Source organism: Electrona antarctica, assembly GCF_951216825.1.
Source record: "Electrona antarctica genome assembly, chromosome: 14".
NCBI lineage: Eukaryota > Metazoa > Chordata > Actinopteri > Myctophiformes > Myctophidae > Electrona > Electrona antarctica.
This window is the reverse complement of record NC_136795.1, coordinates 35,394,627-35,414,602: the sequence shown is the minus strand read 5'-3', so window position 1 is coordinate 35,414,602 and position 19,976 is coordinate 35,394,627. Positions and strand designations below refer to the sequence as shown.

The following is a 19,976-nucleotide window of genomic DNA, read 5'->3' as shown; positions in this document are numbered from 1 at the left end:
GAGTGTGGGATTACTTGTATTGTCAGGCAAACACAAAGGAGAGAGCGTGCGCGGCACACGTGTTGATAAGGTAGACTACTGCTGCACCATGGCAGGTAATAATGTTGAGAACTTGAAGGATTAATTAAAAGTTATACAGGAAACCAACGTTTCGACAATAGGAAGACCATTGTCAAAGGTTGGATTCCTTTAACTTTTTTGCATCGTGGCTAAGATGAGTTGAGGCCTCATCCTTCTCAACAGGATTAGTACTATGGTATAACAGACACTGTGTGTTCATAATCAAATGTTACAGACTGGAGTAGAGAGAAATGCAGGCCACATTCTTGAATGTTGCACTTAGAGGACATTAATTTGTTAAAATCATTTTAAAAGGAACATTTTATCAGAAGGCAGAGAGTCATATATTCCTTTTCAAACAGGAGCTTGTCTCTTCTTAGATAGAGAGCGAAACCGTGTATTGTTTAAGCATGTGAAACATCTTTCTACCAGTACTCTCCACATAGTTAAAAACATTCTTCAGGTGGGGGTAGATTCTCTATTTGACAGTCAGATATTGTAAATTATTTACTAAATAATTTGTCAGGCCAGATATTATCACTGGCTGGCCCACAGGCTTGTTGCATACCACTGTAATAGATCAAATAGAGCATCCTGTGTTAAGTTTCAGGTCACTCCAGAGTTTTCTTGAATCTAGTCCTGTATTTTCTTTGCAGTATCCTTTGGGTCATTGGATATCTGCCCTTTATAGAGTTTATTGCCTTGTGGCTGTGTCTACCACACACCAATAGCAAGCAGTTAGAGGCTACATGGACATTTTTTACCTGAATCCTTGGCTGCCAAGTATAAATTAGCCATTAAGTCAACTCATCGAACTCCAACGTAGGCCTATATCATCTTCAGAATCCTTGTGATTCTAAGGTGCTGGCAACAAGAAGTCTCTGAACAGGGAAAATCAAGACATATCACTGTGCTTAGCCACAGCCTATAAAAAACAAACAAACAAAAAAAAACATTTATGATGGATACACAGTCACACAGTAAGGATTAAAAATATTCATAGAAAAGAGATTAACCATAATTTAGTGATGTGCTTCAGATCTATAATAACGTCAATGTTAGCCATTCTTGCATTGCTTAAAGGGGTATTTCACTTTAAAACACTTCTAGCGTCCTTTTGTGCCCACTCAGGTTTTTGTGTGCACCCCAGACAGGTTTTAAGTTGCTTGATTCAATATTTATTTTAGATATTTGAAATGAACAACACCTCTCTGCTGGTCATTACCAAAGCCTTTATCCATGGCACTTTACATAGATTGTGCATTACATTCACACACACATTCATACACAGATGGCGGAGTAAACCATGCAAGGCACCAACCTGCACATCGGGAGCAATAGGGGTTCAGAGTCTTTCTCAAGGACAAGGACACATCGACACTAACTCTGGGGGAGCCCGGGATCGAACAGGGAAACTCACAGTTTCCTGCGGCCACTACCGGCCACTCTACCCCTAAGCTATTGCCGCCCCGGTCAAGGTGGACAGCAGTGCTGCCTACCTTATTTTTGCTGGGCGAGCGCTGGCGCTTTGGCATGGGGGGTCAGATCAACATATGGAATGAATTCTGTACTGGCCATAATCCATATATGAGTGTGTCTTGAGTGCACAGGGTTTAATGAGGTTAGATCAACATATGGAATGTCAGAACAGGTCAGCTCCATATATGGAGATCTAAGGGTGGCAGCGGGGGCAGTGTCTTGAGTATACAGGGCCTTAATTTTCGGGCCTGTTGAAAACTTTTTTCGCCGGCTGCCGGGCGCGGCTGCACTAATAACTTTGGGGCAGGCCCATCTAGAGTTTAAATAGAAAGGTATCAGTCAAAAGGGAGACACTCAAGAGGAAGGAAGATGGATGGGGAAGGATCAACATATGGAATGTCATAACAGGTCAGCTCCATATATGGAGATCTAAGGGTTCATGGTTTGTGGTCAGATGTAGAGTTGCTGGCCAATATTGATGACATCGGGGATCTCATTCTCCATATATGGGCTTAATATTAGTGACATCATCCCTGATGATGTCACTAATATTAAGCCCTGACGGGAAATGCATGTTTTCATAGTAAATGTGACTTGCGGTCGCAATAACATACAATTGGGGGTGGATGTATTTGGTCTCCTTGCGATTCTATTGAGACATGTAGATCATGAGGCTAGGTTGGGCACAGATTTTGACCTGAAGATCAGAATTCCATTTCTCCCCAGGGCAAGCAGGCAGGTTCTATTAACTCAGTGGTAAACAGAACAGGAAAGTTACATAGTGCAGATTTAAAATACTTTTAACTTTGCCATCCTTCTGCTAAGTGTCAGGGTGCTTGCAAACTGTCACTGTATTAGTTTCCCTCATCGATGTAACTATCTAGTCCAGCGGGCCCCATAGAGACTGCTGACACAATCTAACAGTTAAATTTAGCATTAGTCTCACCCTGTATTTGGACCCCATTTTGACACTCATCATTGGTGGGGCACAGTGTAGGTGTGAGGTATCAGCCTGAACGTCTAATTGTTAAAAAGGCCCTTCACTGCTTCCAGGTTTGTTTATTAGATTATATTTCTACGATTACCTGATATTGTGATCAAGAATTTGGAGGCCGCAGTCTGATATCATAGTGATGTCATAGTGATGTCACAGTGATGACTGAGGCACCTCAACTTATAAAGTGCAAAGTGCAAGGATGAGAATTGAAATGATAAAAGGTATGTCATCCACATACCTTTCACTGTAAGAACACTCAAGCCTTTACCAGATGGTGAACTAGTCGGTCAGAGATCCAAAGGCAAACCTAGTTGAAAAGAGATATTTGCTGATACCCCGAACGTGTGTAGCGTGTCAAGCCAGATTGTACAGACAATAATTGCAGCTAGTCACAATACGTGGAACATTTAATCTTTTATTCCTCTGACAAAAGACAATACGAGCATATAAAACATGCCTCTGAGGCTAGACATCAAGAGGAGGCTGACAGTCCAGTCGGACCGAGTGAAGAGTCTGGACCTTCACCCCACTGAACCATGGATGCTGGCCAGTCTGTACAGTGGCAGTGTTTGTGTGTGGAACCATGAAACACAGATGCTGGTGAAGACATTTGAGGTGTGTGATTACCCAGTCAGAGCATCCAAGTTTGTGGCCAGGAAGAACTGGGTTATTACTGGAGCGGATGATATGCAGATCCGTGTATTCAACTACAGCAACCTGGAGCGAGTTCATATGTTCGAGGCCCACTCTGATTACATTCGCAGCATCGTTATTCACCCCTCCCAGCCATACATCCTCACCGGCAGCGATGACAAGTTGATCAAGCTGTGGGACTGGGAGAAGAAGTGGATGTGCATCCAGGTGTTTGAGGGTCATACTCACTTTGTCATGCAGATCATTATCAACCCCAAAGACAGCAACCAGTTTGCCAGTGCCTCCCTGGACTGCACCATCAAGGTGTGGCAGCTGGGCTCCTCGTCTCCTAACTTCACCTTGGAAGGACACAACAAAGGCGTCAACTGCATCGACTACTACAGCGGTGGAGACAAGCCTTACCTCATATCAGGAGCAGATGACCAACTGGTCAAGGTCTGGGACTACCAGAACAAGACATGTGTTCAAACCCTGGAGGGCCATGCTCATAATCTCTCCTGTGTCAACTTCCACCCAGACTTGCCCATCATCATCACAGGGTCAGAGGATGGTACCATACGTATCTGGCACTCCAGCACATACCGTCTGGAGAACACACTCAACTACGGCATGGAGCGTGTGTGGTGTATCTGTGCCTTGAGAGGCTCCAACAATGTGGCCCTCGGCTATGATGAAGGCAGCATTGTTATCATGTTGGGTCGAGAAGAACCAGCTATGTCCATGGACACCAACGGAAAGATAATCTGGGCCAAACACAGCAAAGTGCAGCAGGCCAATCTGAAGACCATAGGAGACATGGAGATCAAGGATGGTGAAAGACTTGAGCTGGCTGTCAAAGACATGGGCAGCTGTGAGATCTGCCCCCAGACCATCCAGCACAATCCCAAAGGAGGCTATGTGGTGGTATGTGGAGATGGAGAGTACATCATCTACACATCCATGGTATTGAGGAACAAGAGCTTTGGTTCCGCAATGGAGTTTGTGTGGGCACATGACTCATCTCATTATGCTATTAGGGAAAGTAACGGTCTAGTCAAAATATTCAAAAACTTTAAAGAAAAGACATCTTTTAAGCCAGACTTTGGAGCAGAAGGTATCTATGGTGGCTTCCTGCTTGGGGTGAGATCAGTGAATGGCCTAGCATTTTATGACTGGGAGAACACAGTACTGGTCCGTCGAATCGAGATCCAACCCAAGCACATCTTCTGGTCGGTCTCAGGGGAGCTGGTGTGCATCGCTACGGAGGAGTGTTTCTTCATCCTACGCTGCCTAGTAGACAAAGTGGCCTCCTGCTCCCAGCAGACCAACAAAGGAGTCACAGAGGACGGACTCGAGGATGCCTTCGAGGTGCAGGGAGAGATCCAAGAGATCGTAAAAACAGGCCTGTGGGTGGGTGATTGCTTCATCTACACCAGCTCCATCAACAGGCTCAACTACTTCGTAGGAGGAGAGATTGTCACCATTGCTCACCTGGACAAGACAATGTACCTGCTGGGTTACATCCCCAAGGATGACCGGCTGTACATGGGAGACAAAGAGTTGAACATTGTCAGCTACTCCCTACTGGTGTCCGTTCTGGAGTACCAGACTGCCATCATGAGGAGGGACTTTGGCATGGCCGAAAAGGTTCTACCAACAATCCCCAAGGAGCAGAGGACCAGGGTGGCCCACTTCCTGGAGAAACAGGGTTTCACAAAGCAGGCGCTGGCTGCATCCACAGACCCAGAACACAGGTTTGAACTGGCTCTGAGCCTGGGAGAGCTGAAGATAGCCTACCAGCTGGCTGTAGAGGCTGAGTCTGAGCAGAAGTGGAAACAGTTGGCAGAGATGGCCATCAACAAGTGCCAGTTTGGTCTGGCTCAGGAGTGTCTCCACCATGCCCAGGATTATGGAGGCCTGCTGCTACTTGCCACAGCCTCCGGCAACACTGCCTTGGTTGGCAAGCTGGCCGAGGACGCTGAGAGGGACGGAAAGAACAATGTGGCCTTCATGACATACTTCCTGCAGGGGAAACTGGACAAGTGTCTGGAGCTGCTGATAAGGACCAACCGGCTGCCAGAGGCTGCCTTCCTGGCTCGAACCTACCTGCCCAGCCAAGTGTCTCGTGTGGTCAAACTGTGGAGGGAGAACCTGGCCAAGGTCAACCAGAAGGCGGCTGAATCACTAGCTGACCCCACAGAATATGAGAACCTGTTCCCTGGGCTGAAGGAGGCCCTCGCAGCCGAGTGTTTCCTCAGAGAGACCTACTTGGCCACCTCCAGGTCCGCCAAAGACTACCCTCTTGTCACACTTAACGAAGACAAGCATATTATTAGGGAGGCCCAAGGATATGAGCCAACAGGGACCTATCTCCTCCAAGTCAACAAGCTGTCAGAGGACAGTGAGGAGTCAACCCCGGTGACCAAAGCGATAGCAGAAGGGAACATTTAAGCTTTTAAATATTACAGAAAACATTCCAAGAAGTTTAAAGACTAGTTATTAAGCCCAAACCACACCAAAGGGTCGGGTCGGGACAAAACCACACCAATGCAACTCCTTGTAACTCGATGAGTTGCATTGGTGTGGTTTACCTTTAAAAAAAGTTTTGTCCCGACGTGACCCTTTGGTGTGGTTTGGGCTTTAGTGGGGTTATCTTCACAGTTGGAGAGAGCTCTGTCATGTTCTCACCATTCTTTTCTCTCTGTTTTGTTTGGGGCTAATCTCACAAACCACTGGACAGTGCCAGATTTGTTGTGTATGCTGCCAGTATAGCAGGCCAAGGAAGGAAGTAGGCCTACCTCCACATATTTTTTAAACTGGTTCTGTAGCAGGCAAGCGTCTAAAAATGATGGTTGGTAAACTAGTCTTGCAAACAACTGGAACAATCAGTGCAAGATTTCTTGTGCACACCTAGGCCAAGGAAGTAACCCTGTGTTTTTTCATTTAAAAAATATTTAACATTTAAACAGTTAAAGTTTAACTTACTACTATAATTAAGTCAATGGTGTTTGGATTGGGCTGAAACCTTGACATAATAATGCATTTACATATTTGGACATAACTGACTACATGAAGTCTTGTTTTATTTGGTATTGTTGTGATATATAACATTATGATCATTATCAAAGACAAAGACAAAAGTGTGTAAACACAAACATTGAAGACAAAAGTGATGACGCAAATTGTGATTGGCTGGAATGAGATGATATATGATGATAAGAGCACCCTCTGATCACTTCACACGAGTGTGATTTTATTAAACTATAACTACTAGAAAGGTGCAATTCTGGGAAAAGTGTGGTTGCTAAATATTTATTAACAGTTTGCAGAATTACAGTACATTACAAGCACAAACTCAATACAAAGGCTGTTAACTGTGAGTGGATGACCCAATTAAGCATTACACTTTTTACAAGAGGGTCCACCTTGTTCAATTCATCAAAATGTATCTACCATAAATAAATGAAGTCTGGAAAATGCAATTCCAGAAAAATGTAGTTTATTTTTACTCACGATTTTACATCTTTTTTTAATTGGCTTTTATTCTAGACTAGAGGTACTAGGCATGTTTGATTTATATTCAACTCATTGATGAATTTTTACATTTTTCATTTTATTTTTGAGACCAATCCGATAGCGGTATGGCATTTTTATGGCCGATATGCTACCGATTATATTGTGCATCCCAATTTAAAATATATTCTTACTTTGATGGATTTATACAATATAATTTAAACATATTTTAATACTTTTTATGAAGGTTAGGGTTACATTTGAAAATACTTTCCCATCGACCACGTAGGCTAATTATGCCATGGGGCACTAGTGGTCCGTGGTTATTACGCAGTACAGAATCTTTTACCTATAATTATACAGTTAAGTGATAAGGGCAGCGGTGGCTCAGGGGTAAAGTTGCCAGTTCAAACCCAGGCTCCCCCAGAGTTAGTGTCGAAGTGTCCTTGAGCAAGACACTGAACCCCTAATTGCTCCTGATGTGCAGGTTGGTACCTTGCATGGTTTCCGCCGGCATCGGTGTATGAATGGGTGAATGTAATGCACAATCTATGTAATGCGCCTTGGATAAAGGCGCTATATAAATGCACCATTTACCATTTTATAAGCAGTTCATAAATCATAGTAACAGGATGGTCTACCGCACTAGTCGATTCTAATTTAGGATAGAAAATACATTTTCAGGTGGGTTGCCAATTTCAGCCAATCAACTTGTACCCATTTATCAGCTTGTTTTGTCTACTCATTTCTTGTCATTACTTCCAATTTCAGTGTTTACCTGTAATCATTCCTTCCTGATTGTATCCCAACCAACCTGAAAATGCATTTTCTGTTTATGAAACAACTGGAGACATGGGGAGACTTCTGTTAATGAACAAGCACTAAATAACAATTACGGCCAGAATATAGAGCATATATCACTTATTTTAACAACATAACACTTACCCTTCCTAAAAAACCAAAGATAATTCGTTTAAAATTGTTTCCAGTGCATTTTATTATGTTTGCTCAGACATTCATCAGAAACAGACATCATTTGAGAAACCGGTCACATACTAGATATAAATAAAACAGTTCTTGATCATCATTTAAGATCACTTTGAATGCTTGACAGTTTCGTGAAACCATAGCATATTAAGCTTTCATTCTTTTGAGAATTTAGCTGCTTATGTCCAACCACCACATGGCTCGCTTCATCCCTGTAGATTAACTTTTAAAGTCCCACTGAGCTATGCTGTTTTGAAACAGAGCTTTGAAGATGTTGGAGGAAGATAGTCAAATGAAACCATTGGCATGAGTTGCTGCGACAGTTTTGATGCTGAAGAATCCTCAGTCCCTCTCACTTGATACCAGTTCACTCACTGCCACATAAGTCACAATGATTGTACCAGGTGTTTCCATGGGGACAGAGACAGCTAAGCTTGACACATATGAAGGGGACATTGTGGAGTGCTAGTTAGACTGTTAGCAGGGGCTGTGTATCGCAGTGAAGAAAGCTGTAGAAACCGTCTGAGCTAAGCAACTGCTTGCATGTGTGCTTGATTCCCTGTAGTGGTTTCTTCTCCATTCACATGGCTTTAACTTTGATTTGCTTCATCTTCATCTGCTTCTTCTCGATCTTCTTCTGATCACGTCGCTGGGAAGCCTCCTACAACGATAAGGTGGCAAAACACAGGTGTAAAAAGACTGGACTTGATGAAAATGTATGAGTGTGCTCTTTAATACATGCTGAATGGTGTTTTAGTGTGCAGTTGTTTTCCACGTATTTCAGCAACCAGACCTCCAGGCGACGTTGTCGCTCAGGATCCTCCTCGTTCATGATCCTCTCCTTCTCAGCCCTCTTCTTGTCCTCTCTCCGGGTCTGAGCTGCCTCCTGGCGTTGAGCATGAGTCTGCTTCAGGAAGTTCTCCTCCACACGGGCACGGTTCCTGTCGGCCTTCTGTTTGCCCTGGAATAAGGACAATGGAGAATGGCACCGATGTGACACAATACATCAATTAGAGAAGAGAACGAGAGCCTGAGCAACTACAAGTACGGAAGTGATTCTCAGTTGGGTGCAGTATGGCAGGGGTTCTCAACCCGTGGGTCGCGACCCCTCGGGGGGGGTCGCCAAATTATTTTAGGGGGTCCCCAAATTATTATTTTTTTTAAAAAAAAGATTTTTTTAATTTTCACGATTTTTCAAAAATAGCAGACCTACAAGCTCGTAGCGCGCCACTCGGTGGCGCTTGTAGATCTGCTATTTTTCAATAGCTAAATTATAACAATGCTTAAAACACCAAAAGGGGTTCCCGCCCAAAATGGTTTAAGGTTATTGTAGCAGTCAATTTATATTGGGGGTCGGGAGGGGGCGGGGCGGGGGTCCCGAGACATTGCCAAAGCATTTCCGGGGGTCCCCGGCCAAAAACGTTGAGAACCACTGCAGTATGGGAAAGCTGGACGCAGGATTGCTAGCTTACCTCTCTATTGAGGCGGAGCTTCTTGACTTTGTCAATGCTGTAGATCACCATGTTCATGAGAGGGAGGAGACTGTCCATGTCTTTGGGAGAGGTGTTGCCCATGCCAGGCACTAGACACAGAGCACACAATAAACACCTTATTTATGCAACATGAGATATGATAAGGAAGTGCAGTAGATACTGTATGATATTTACCATTAAATGTAAACAGCAGCGTCTTCTTCGTCTCAGGCAGCTTTAAGGGCTGACCCTCCCTATAAAAACAAATTCAGTTTATGTATAGACAGACAAACAGAAACCTTTATTATCCCTTCATGATCCTACGGGGGAAATCATTCGCCCAGGAAAAATAAATAGTTCTGTTGTGTACAGCAAATCAAGAAGCATCAACAATACAGAGCAACGGTAAACATATATATAATATATGTATAATATGTATAATATGTATATTATATATATATATAAACATATATATAATATATATGTTTACTGTTGCTCTGTATTGTTGATGCTAAATCTATACGAGAAATACTTACTCTTGCATAACTTTTGGACCAGAAAATTGGTCCGAGAAATGGATGGACTCGATCTTGTCAGCATGGTTGGTAATAAAATGTACCATCTAAAAGACAGAAACCAGTTTAATAGAAATGTAGAAAAGGTTTGAATGAGAGGGCACCGTGAAAGGGTAGCATTTATAACCTAACCAAAATAGCATAGCAACATTTTGGTCTATCTGAGGTTATTTTTTAATGCACGTCTCACCTTGCTGTCCATCACGCCATCAGTGACCTCGCCCATCTCTGTTAGAATCGCCAGAGACTCTGGAAGGCCATACTTGGCCCCAGACTTCGGCTTGTCACCGCAGAACTCACTCTACATAATAAATACAAAATATAAGATAATAAGCAGAGGAGCAATATGAACACATTTTCCAGATACTAAAATAATTAAGAGGCTGGATCTATTCATTTCTCCCACAAAACTGCTCAAAATAAATAGTTGCATACATGGTAAGAAATTTATAATTTTATATCTCTCATAAAACTTCTTGTAACTGCCAAATATGCGACAGTATATTTGTAATTTACTGTGACTCTTTTGAAAATGTGCTACTATAAGCAAGATCTGCACCCGCAGATAAGCCTGCATTTGATTTATAAAGAATTACAAAGCCATAAGCAACATTTAATAAAAACAAGGAAAAACCAAAAATAACTTTGAATGTGTCATTATGGTCTTATGGTGCTGGTGGTGTCTGTGTAAGTATAGGATATTTACCAAGTCCTGCATCTCCTTCTGAAGCCTGGCCATGGCCTTTTTGGTGCCCACGGCAAACACAAATGTGTCCATATCCTCTTCATTTAGAGTCACTTTGATTTGCTACAGAGAGATGGGAGTCATGTTACTAAGTAAGACAACAGATTCATAAATGTCACAATGTAAACAAACAAACTGTCAAATATGTACTGTACATCTGCACCATAATGTATATAAATACATAAACATCACACTTGTGTGAAGTGAGGGGCACACACACACAAAGCTAGGCATAGGAGGGGCTAGCGCCCCTCAAAAATACATAATGGCTTAATTAAAACCGACTTATGGTACACACCACTTGATCACAGACTGGCCTCATCATCCTGGCCAAAACATTGAGCAGGTCCTGCCTCTTGAGGAACTGGAACAGAGGAAGCATTCCGTTAAAAGTACATCCAATGAAACAGACTGACGCAGACATGCCTCTATCTATGTATGTGTAAATAACTTAATCCCAACACACACCTTCAACTGGATCAACATGCCCTCGCAGCATACACGACCAGAACACCACAGATTGTAGATGTGTTCGTTTTCCTGGTTCAACTTCCCAGTGCTCAGAGCATCTTTACTTGTGCCATCATCACCTAATGACATAAATGCAAGTTCATAACGAGAAAGATTAAGAGTTGCTCCACTGGCTGATGAACAATAGAAAGAACAAATAAATAAAACCATTATGATTAATATGGCCATTACACAGAGACACAGCCGAATACTACAGACAACACAAATCTGTGTTGCAAGCCAAACGAGAGCAGTACAAACACTCACCCACTAGTGCAAAATTGCTCTCCAGGAGCTCTTTGTGGGAGTTGAACCAGGCATGAGCGAGGCGGCTGTTCTTGTTCTTGCCAATAATGTAGTTCATGATGTAGGCCAAGAGGCCTGTCACCATCAGGATCTCCATGTAGTAGCTCTCCCAGCTGTTCTGCAGATGTGCAGGCACCTGCAGGGAAACCACTGGGTGTCATCACTACAGCAAGAGCGTCGCAGTCCCGCCCCTTACCATGGCCCAGGAAATGATTCTCCGTTCATTTCAGAAAGTATTTATTTAAAGACGTTTACGCCGCGGACAAAGCCAACTCAAATCATGACAACAAACACAATTTTTCAGGCCAAACAAAGAATTAGAAAGTAGAAAAAAACGGCAGGTTACAACACTTTTTTTGTTGTTTTTCTTCTATGTAATTATTTGTTTGGTCCAAAATATTGTGTGTTGTCATGATTTGTCACGACTCGAGTTGGCTTCGTACGACTATTAAAAGGTCTTTAAATAAATACTTTTTGAAATGTCTATGGGAAAAATGCATTGGGATTCATTTCGCGGGACTGCGACGCGCTATAGGCCTGTCGGAAACTTTGACATTTAATCTGAAAATGGCTTGAAAATACAGCCCTATTAACAGCAACTGACATTATCATCAGGATTTACTGTCAATGACCAGCTGAAAGTGGCTACAGTAGCTGCAAGCAAGAACATTCTTGTAGTTGAGCCATTGTAGCAACATTTTGAGGAAGTTACCTGAAATATATGACTTCACTGCACTACTCTGTGGTAGCCAATACCATCAAACAAATTAAGTGCAGATGCATTGCATAGTCTAGACCAGAGTCTAGACTCTCTGCACAAGCTAGCCGTGTGTTTAACTCACAGCTATAGTATCAGAGACATAGTTTAGCCACTTAGTTACTTAAGCAATAAGCCAGGCTCACCGTGTGGATTATGAGGGGGTCCTTAAAAGAAGGGTTTGTCTTATCCATGCCTTCGATCCCCTCAAACTCCTCTTGATCATACTTGCTGTATATATCTTGTTCCTGGAGAAAGACATTAAATTTCGATTTAGCTTTTAGTGCATTTATAAAATGTTACTTAGCTACACCTTTAAAATAAAAAACAATGTAAAGCGGTAAATATTTTGTGCTCAGATGTGTGACAGTTAACAGTACTACAGACAGTGTCATGATGTTGTATACCTGTGTCTCTGCGTCTTCAAAGCCATCCTGTCCATCCTCCAGCTCCACCGTTGCTTCGTCTTCATCTTCATCCTCCTCGGGCTGCGACGAGGGGCTGGCGCGTGGCGGGGGAGCGGTTTCGGCCTCGGGCACGGCGTCCTCGTTCATGTCCTCAAACTCGGCAAAGTCGTTGTCGTCAAAGTCAGCAACGTCCTCCCCGTCGTCAAAGTCATCGTTGTAGCGACCGCCGGATACAGGGAGCACCAGGAGGAGCAGGGTGGGTAGCAGGAGGAGGTGAATATTCCGCATGGCTGCAACAGTGCACCACCTACACCGGCATGGGGCAGGGCAGAAAGGAGTTGTGGAGGGGCAAATGAGTAAGGCTGGTTTTAGAAGACCGGGAGGACAAATAGGCCTAATAGTAATGAAGTTCAAATGTTTGAAAAGAACCACAAATAAACCCCATAAAAAATATAAGTGAAAATACCATCACCCACTGAGACATTATTAGGCCATAGATACCCATTTGTAAATGTTGCAGGTTTAAGTGCTGTAAATGTAACAATTTCTAGTACCTTTAGATTGTGCCATTCTAGAACTTGATACCAGTGTTGTCCTCTATAGAATCATGTCTTGCTTTACCTCTTTAAAACGTCATGTTAGAAGAACGTTAGACCCCAAGTGAGAAAGCGTTCCCAAAAGACCTAGGCTCACTCACTTTGTGTTTGAATTTCAAGCAATGGGGAGAAGAACATACCGTGTTGCATTGCCAGAATTAAATATGACCCAGGTGTTTTCAGGCTGTAGAAAAGATATATAATATAGTCTATAAAACCTGACCATCATTAACACTTTTCAAGAATCCTAGTCATAACCAGGTGAACTGCAGTATTACAACTTGTGTACGGCCATACAGCTTGCGATAATGTTACACAGACCAAGCAATGGTTAATGCAGTAACTAGGTTGTCAAGTGAATGTCAGCGACACTTAGATGATATAGTTGTCTAAATGAAATGCTGGGGATGAATGACACGACGTGAGCAAGACTCTTTAACATAAAACCACTCGTCCCATCCCCCAACATTGGCTAATAAGAAAATCTGGCTCAAGCATGCTAGCTAACATTAGCCTTACGTAGCATGGAAGGACTTAGCTAAACCAACCATGGCTTCAGAACAACAATACAGCCTCGTTTTTTGCCTGCACGCTGTCCAGATCATCATCGTCACAAACCACACAAGTCTGTTAACAACTTACCAGTGGAAGGTTTCTGTGACAGCAAACTGGACGTGATCTATAACTCTACTACTACTTGATTCAGCGTCCACCACCAGCGCCGCGATGAAGATTTCAGATTTGACAGCGTAGTTTACCCAGAGAGCTGTGCGCCGTGCGGTGTGTGTTTGGTAAGGTTTGGTTCCACCCTTTGGTTCCGACCTGCCTCCCCCCTGGGAGACTGGGATACATTTGCAGGTTGCGGATCCGGTTTAAACCGGTTACGGAAATGTCGTGTGTGTGTGTGTGTGTGTGTGTGTGTGTGTGTGTGTGTGTGTGTGTGTGTGTGTGTGTGTGTGTGTGTGTGTGTGTGTGTGTGTGTGTGTGTGTGCGTGTGTGCGTGCGTGCGTGCGTGTGCGTGTGCGTGTGCGTGTGCGTGTGTGTGTGTGTGTGTGTGTGTGTGACCGGATACAATTAGGCTGCCTCTAGACTGGCTCTGAGCACTGGACTGAACAGTAAATAGAAACCAGGCTGACAGTGACGTTTCTTTTTACTTTACAGAGGGAATAATAACTAAAATGACGAATAGTCGAATATTGTGACAGTAGATAATGATAATCTTTATAATTAAATTGTGATTTATACTGGAACTATAGTTTTAATAATAAATGTATTCCTTGAACTATGAATACGTTTACCATGAATCTATTCTTTGTGTAGGCAGCTGTTTGGTTTCAGCTTTCTTGGTTTCAGTTGCATCTTTTAGGCTAAACTGTGACCTCTACGGCGAAGGTCACAGATGGGCAGGGACCTTAGGGCCATTTGTCTTTTCTTCTGTTTGTCAAGACAACAGTGTTGTTGTAAATAAAATAAGGGTAGGCCTAATTAATAAGGGTAATTCTTTTCCTGCATGAGGTACACGGATCAAAAAAGGAGAAAGGGTCCAAAAGGACTAATCAGGAGAATAAAGTTTTGAAGTTGGACAAAATGAATAGAGGACGAGGTATTTATTTTAGACTGAAGAAGAAACGTGACTAAAATGAATATTCTATTGGATGGTTATTAAAACAAAAAGTCAGAGAACATTTGGGGCTTGCAGTTATAATTCATATTGTATTTGTTTACTTTGTGTGTCACAAAGTTGTCCAGACATTTATTAAAGCCAATAAAATGAGTTATATTAAATAAATGAGTTTATTTTGTGCAGCACTCCTTCTTCACCGCTAGTGGTGTTCTTTGTCACTGACCGAGGCACCCAGGCCACCACTTCACTCACGTTTATTTTGTCGGAGTGGTTGATGGAGCTTCTGAATCTGGCCAGAATAACAAACAAACTTGTAGACAGTGAACCTTGAAATAGTGTTTAGACGCCAGGAAAGGAAATGTGCATAGATTCGGAATGAACAACAACACACTCTGGTTCATCTTCTGCAGGAACGACAAGGAACGCTAACGTTACGTGACTCTGCTAGCTGTGATGCTAATAATTAGCACCAGCGAGCAATACACACTACAGTCGGACTAGAGTCGATCTGTAACAGAGGAACGTACGATCTGTTGCATTTGCATGGACATTCACATAGATTTGTTTGCGCGGGTTCATGCGAACGATCTTGAAACCTGGCCCAGAGACGTGGTTTGCTAGCTAGACTAGTAGGTAGTAGTCCTCTATACATTGCATTAAAGTTAGCTCGCTTGCTAACTGGTTGACACACAACGACTTGTGCGTGTCGTTCTTGTCTTCGAGAATGTCTCTCCACGGCAAAAGAAAAGAGATCTACAAATACGAGGCTCCATGGACGGTGTATGCCATGAACTGGAGCGTCCGGCCAGACAAACGCTTCCGCCTGGCGCTGGGAAGCTTTGTGGAAGAATATAACAACAAGGTAAGTAGTGAGATAATTACAGCTGGCTTGATCAGGATTCAGGAGCAGTGATTCTCAACCCTTTTAATTTCAAAGATCCCCTTACTTCAAAGACCCCCAGGGCCCCAGACCCACAGTATGATATGCATTTGATTATGTCGTTGGTGGGGTGGGGGCGTGAAATCCTAATCAAACTTTCAGTAGTAGCAATGGTTCACATGACGCTTTCATGGCTACTTTCAAAAGTACACAAATGTGTACGCACACATTGTGTACAGTACATTCTTGGAGTTAAGATTCATAACTGTTATAGTCTTGATTAACTGTTATAGCCTTGGATCAAGACTATTATAGATATATCGATTTTGATATTTGCAAAGATGTGAAAGTAAAAGCCAGACTCTATAAACTACATCTATGATGATAGTCTTGATGCAAGATTAGCTAGGGACCTACCTCTGTTAGCCACTGGATCATTTTGGCTTTCACGGTTCACCCTAATAAGGGTTTGTTTCTTATGTGATGAATGCAGCTAATGTTCGTAGTTATGGCTGAGGTTACATGGTGGTTCTTGTAATAATCAAACGTTTGTCCCGTTTTTAATTGATGAGCATTTTTCCCCCAATTGCAGGTTCAGATTGTGGGCCTGGAGGAGGAGAGTTCAGAGTTCATCTGTAGGAATACATTCGACCATCCTTACCCTACTACCAAGATAATGTGGATTCCAGATAGCAAAGGAGTCTACCCAGATCTACTCGCCACCAGTGGGGATTACCTGCGCATCTGGAGGGTATGCTGTTTCTACAAACCTTAGCCTACTATGCCATTGCCTATTGCTTTACTTTTAATGTAGCAGACTCTGGCCAATCACATCCATTGAATCCCAATAGATTATCTTCCAGCCAATACAAAAATATTATTTTATTTGACTAGTTCCTGTCTGTTACTCGAAAAGTTGTAGTATGCTGTTATTTCACTCATTTTCCTATCAGGGCAAGGGAAGTTCTCATCACTTTTAGTCAACCTATCTGTATTACTTTTAGTTGACCTGTTTGTTGAAGCTATTTACAAATGGCAGACTTTAGTTTTGATGTTTTGACATCCGAAAGTAAATCGTGTAACTGTTACTGTGCTTGTTTTAGTTTTTTGCTTGTTCTTGTTTCTGTCCTGCTTATGAAATCCGACTCATGTTTTCCAAAAAATTGCCACCAAGGTCAGTGACACAGAAACGCGTCTAGAATGCCTGCTGAATAACAACAAGAACTCAGACTTCTGCGCTCCCCTAACCTCCTTTGACTGGAATGAAGTCGATCCCAATCTACTGGGTAAGAGAATTGCTGTGTGATTTAGATTCCTAAACTATTGTCAGTTTATTGGGCAGCATTGGCAATGATGAGATTGTAGTAGTAGTGATATTTTTTGTAATATTGGGAGAGAAGTGACAGGTTAATTTAATTTGTTGCACATGGCTTCACTCCGCAGGCACTTCCAGCATCGACACCACCTGCACCATCTGGGGGCTAGAGACGGGTCAGGTTTTGGGACGGGTCAACCTGGTCTCTGGGCATGTCAAGACCCAGCTCATTGCACATGACAAAGAGGTGGGTGCGTAACTGCGTATATGCCTGCATGCACATCTGTCAGTGAAATAAGTATAATGGCTGTATGACTGGGGGGAGATGCACGTCCAGACCATAAGGTATTATTAAATGGTGTCTATGTGTATATTTTTTGTGTACTGTAGGTGTATGACATAGCCTTCAGCCGTGCCGGCGGCGGTCGGGACATGTTCGCATCCGTTGGAGCCGACGGTTCTGTCCGCATGTTTGATCTGCGGCACCTGGAACACAGCACCATCATCTACGAAGACCCCCAGCACCACCCGCTCCTCCGCCTCTGCTGGAACAAACAGGACCCCAACTACCTGGCCACAATGGCCATGGATGGCATGGAGGTCAGTGTACTTTAAGATAATTTCGGTCTTCTTACTTTAAGCTTTTACTTATGTCTGTGTTCGTTGCTTTTACATAAAATGTGCACATACTGTATGTCAGGTGGTGATCCTGGATGTACGTGTGCCCTGCACGCCTGTGGCCCGGCTCAACAACCATCGTGCCTGCGTCAACGGCATTGCCTGGGCACCCCACTCCTCTTGTCATATATGTACTGCAGGTAAGGCCAAACCCTCCAGTGTGACCTGGGTTTATCTTTATATTCTTTAATTCTTGCTCCCCATATCTCAAATATTGACGACCCCCCCCGATGACAACTCTGGGTTGTGTGTACTCTTATGTCTTCACTCAGCTGATGACCACCAGGCACTAATTTGGGACATACAGCAGATGCCACGAGCCATTGAAGACCCCATCTTGGCTTACACTGCTGAGGGGGAGATCAACAACGTTCAGTGGGCATCCACGCAGCCGGACTGGATCGCCATTTGCTACAACAACTGCCTGGAAATCCTGCGTGTCTAAAAGCAGTCGGGTACACTACTTGGTCGAAGAGGCGGCAGAATTTTGCTTGAGACTTGGGACTTCATTTTTCAAGTGTGAGTGGTCTCGTAGTAGTCCTCATCCTCAACCCACTGTTTTCAAGACAAGGCCGTGGCAACGAGGGACCTTTTTCTTTTACTCTTTTGGAGTGTCCCACGTCCTACTACGCAATATCCTGGTTTACATTTGTTCAAGTCTTGATTCAGTCGTACCTCTGTCACTTGCATTTTATGCTGTTATTTATTGTTTTGCTTACAAGGTAGTGTTCAATACCTACACAGCAACTATCATGTGCATCAGTGCTTTGAACTCGGAGCAACTGACAATGAAAGTTAAGCGTGAGTTCCTATTTTAGCCAGCGAGCCATGAGATTATTATTGAGGATGGTTTTTAATTGATTGATTGAGTTGTTGGATGTAAGTCTCAAGGGTTGATAAATCAATGTGGTGGAAGATAACCACTCTAACTCTAACATTCAGGAATATATATTTCTGGAGCTATATTGTGACTACATGCCATTTTAATGGTCATATGAATATCAAATTATAGTCTGTGTCCCTGTTGACCATTCGGAGCTTTTTAGATGTGTTCTAATCATCTCTCCCAAAAAAAATTCAGGCTAAACTTTGTGACCCTTATGAGCCATTCTCCCTCCGTCGAGTGTTGCTCCTTCCTTTTGCCCTGGAAAGTACATGTGTGCGTCCAGGCTAGTTTTGACCTGTCCACTTTTGAGGATTATGTAATGCCTGGATTTGGATTTTCATTACAGTTGTGCTTGTTTTGATGATGTGGTCAGTTAGGCCTGTCTGGAACCAACCAGCAGTGGATAATTTAGCCTTAAGCTAACCTCTTCAAACCTGGACTCCTCCTGAAAGCTGAAAACATTTAAAGCAAATAAAGTAGGTTAAGTCATTAATTAATTGAGTCCTGTTTTTGAGTAGACATGCATAGAATGGTTTGTTTTCAAGATCATGTGAGGAGTGAGTTATGGACTGGATTGCAAGAGTGTTACGGTTTTGTTTTCTCCTGACCTTTTTTTTTTGTCTGCCACTTTTTATTCTTGTGTCTAAAACCTAATTTATGCTTCATCGCATGACAGTAAATCAGTTATTTTCAGTGAGCAACACTGTTGTGTGGCAAAGCATAAATTGGTCTGAAAGGTCAAGACTTTGTAGCATGCCAATACAAGGGGAAATGTACATACATATAAATATTAACTAAGATATTGGTAATACAAGTGTTCATGTTGTAGCTTTTTTCATAAAGTTTGTATTATCCAATTTGCTCTACTAATAAAGTGTATTCCTCCATGTCCAAGGAATTAACAGAATTGTATTGGTGTATCATTTTTATTAAAGAAAAAAACTACAATGTCATGTTGCTATGGTTTTAGAAACCAAGAGCTTGCTCTCAAGTCCACGTGCAACAATGTGGTTGACATGGCTGTAGTGATAGCTGTTCCTAGTGTAAATGTGTAATCTATGCCTACCCTGTTGAATGAGTAGCTCCCACTGCCAGGCCCTTAAACACACAGTGTAATTGAGGAAATATATATCGTAGAGAAACTGACAGACTGCAGGAAGAACAAATGGATGATAATGGTTGAAATGGACATAAAGACTAAGGGTGTGGGGGAATATGGAACAAAGGAAAAAGCATAGGACTATATGATATAGTATGGAAGCTTTAATCCTGAAATGTGATTTTGTTTTTTTTGGATGAGTGTTTTCGTTTTCTTTTCCTTTTGTTTTTTATGTTGTAATTTGTTTAAAAAAATAATAAAAAAGGGGGCACGGTGGCACAGTTGGTAGTGCTGTTGCCTCACAGCTAGAAGGTCCTGGGTTCAATTCCCACCCCACACTGTGGGTGCTGGCGGCGTGCCTCCTCCTCCACGTCATCAGTGCCCATACCCGAGGCGGGGTTGGTGAAAGGGCCCCTCTGTGTGAAGTTTGCATGTTCTCCCCGTGTCCCCTAGGGTA

At 42.9% G+C, this 19,976-nt stretch overlaps 3 protein-coding genes across 5 annotated transcripts; 2 read left to right on the top strand and 1 right to left on the bottom strand.

Annotated features, from left to right (window-relative positions):
* Window positions 1-2,989: 2,989 nt before the first annotated feature.
* Window positions 2,990-5,620, top strand: LOC306937159 (coatomer subunit beta'-like; the record flags this gene model as incomplete). The annotated part of the gene is made up of 1 exon (XM_079520824.1): window positions 2,990-5,620. One exon carries the CDS (start codon window positions 2,990-2,992, stop codon window positions 5,618-5,620), a length of 2,631 nt encoding a protein of 876 aa, XP_079376950.1.
* A 2,041-nt stretch (window positions 5,621-7,661) lies between these two features.
* Window positions 7,662-13,885, bottom strand: ccdc47 (coiled-coil domain containing 47). 3 transcript variants are annotated; one of them, XM_079520488.1, is made up of 14 exons: window positions 13,680-13,885; window positions 13,139-13,221; window positions 12,442-12,748; window positions 12,181-12,282; window positions 11,239-11,413; window positions 10,930-11,051; window positions 10,760-10,825; window positions 10,423-10,524; window positions 9,907-10,017; window positions 9,678-9,763; window positions 9,337-9,395; window positions 9,142-9,251; window positions 8,463-8,630; window positions 7,662-8,330 (listed from the first exon to the last, which is right to left on the bottom strand). In XM_079520488.1, exons 3-14 carry the CDS (start codon window positions 12,727-12,729, stop codon window positions 8,250-8,252), a joined length of 1,470 nt encoding a protein of 489 aa, XP_079376614.1. In that variant the 5' UTR covers window positions 12,730-12,748; window positions 13,139-13,221; window positions 13,680-13,885; the 3' UTR covers window positions 7,662-8,249. The 3 variants fall into 3 exon arrangements, with proteins under 3 accessions (XP_079376614.1, XP_079376613.1, XP_079376615.1); XM_079520487.1 differs by having other exon boundaries at window positions 13,178-13,221; XM_079520489.1 differs by lacking the exon at window positions 13,139-13,221 and having other exon boundaries at window positions 13,680-13,884.
* A 973-nt stretch (window positions 13,886-14,858) lies between these two features.
* dcaf7 (ddb1 and cul4 associated factor 7) lies at window positions 14,859-19,327 on the top strand. Its single transcript, XM_079519430.1, has 7 exons — window positions 14,859-15,523; window positions 16,134-16,292; window positions 16,716-16,827; window positions 16,985-17,103; window positions 17,247-17,456; window positions 17,557-17,674; window positions 17,807-19,327. Exons 1-7 carry the CDS (start codon window positions 15,386-15,388, stop codon window positions 17,977-17,979), a joined length of 1,029 nt encoding a protein of 342 aa, XP_079375556.1. The 5' UTR covers window positions 14,859-15,385; the 3' UTR covers window positions 17,980-19,327.
* The last annotated feature ends 649 nt before the right edge of the window (window positions 19,328-19,976 follow it).

Coding starts and splice junctions, on each gene's coding strand:
- dcaf7 (XM_079519430.1), top strand. CDS start 15,386: ATGTCTCTCCACGGCAAAAGAAAAGAGATCTACAAATACGAGGCTCCA. Junction 15,524..16,133: donor TGGAAGAATATAACAACAAG/GTAAGTAGTGAG, acceptor CCCCAATTGCAG/GTTCAGATTGTGGGCCTGGA. Junction 17,104..17,246: donor TCATTGCACATGACAAAGAG/GTGGGTGCGTAA, acceptor TGTGTACTGTAG/GTGTATGACATAGCCTTCAG.
- ccdc47 (XM_079520488.1), bottom strand. CDS start 12,729: ATGCGGAATATTCACCTCCTCCTGCTACCCACCCTGCTCCTCCTGGTG. Junction 11,414..12,180: donor ACCCCCTCATAATCCACACG/GTGAGCCTGGCT, acceptor GTTTCCCTGCAG/GTGCCTGCACATCTGCAGAA. Junction 10,018..10,422: donor AGAAGGAGATGCAGGACTTG/GTAAATATCCTA, acceptor TTTATTATGTAG/AGTGAGTTCTGCGGTGACAA.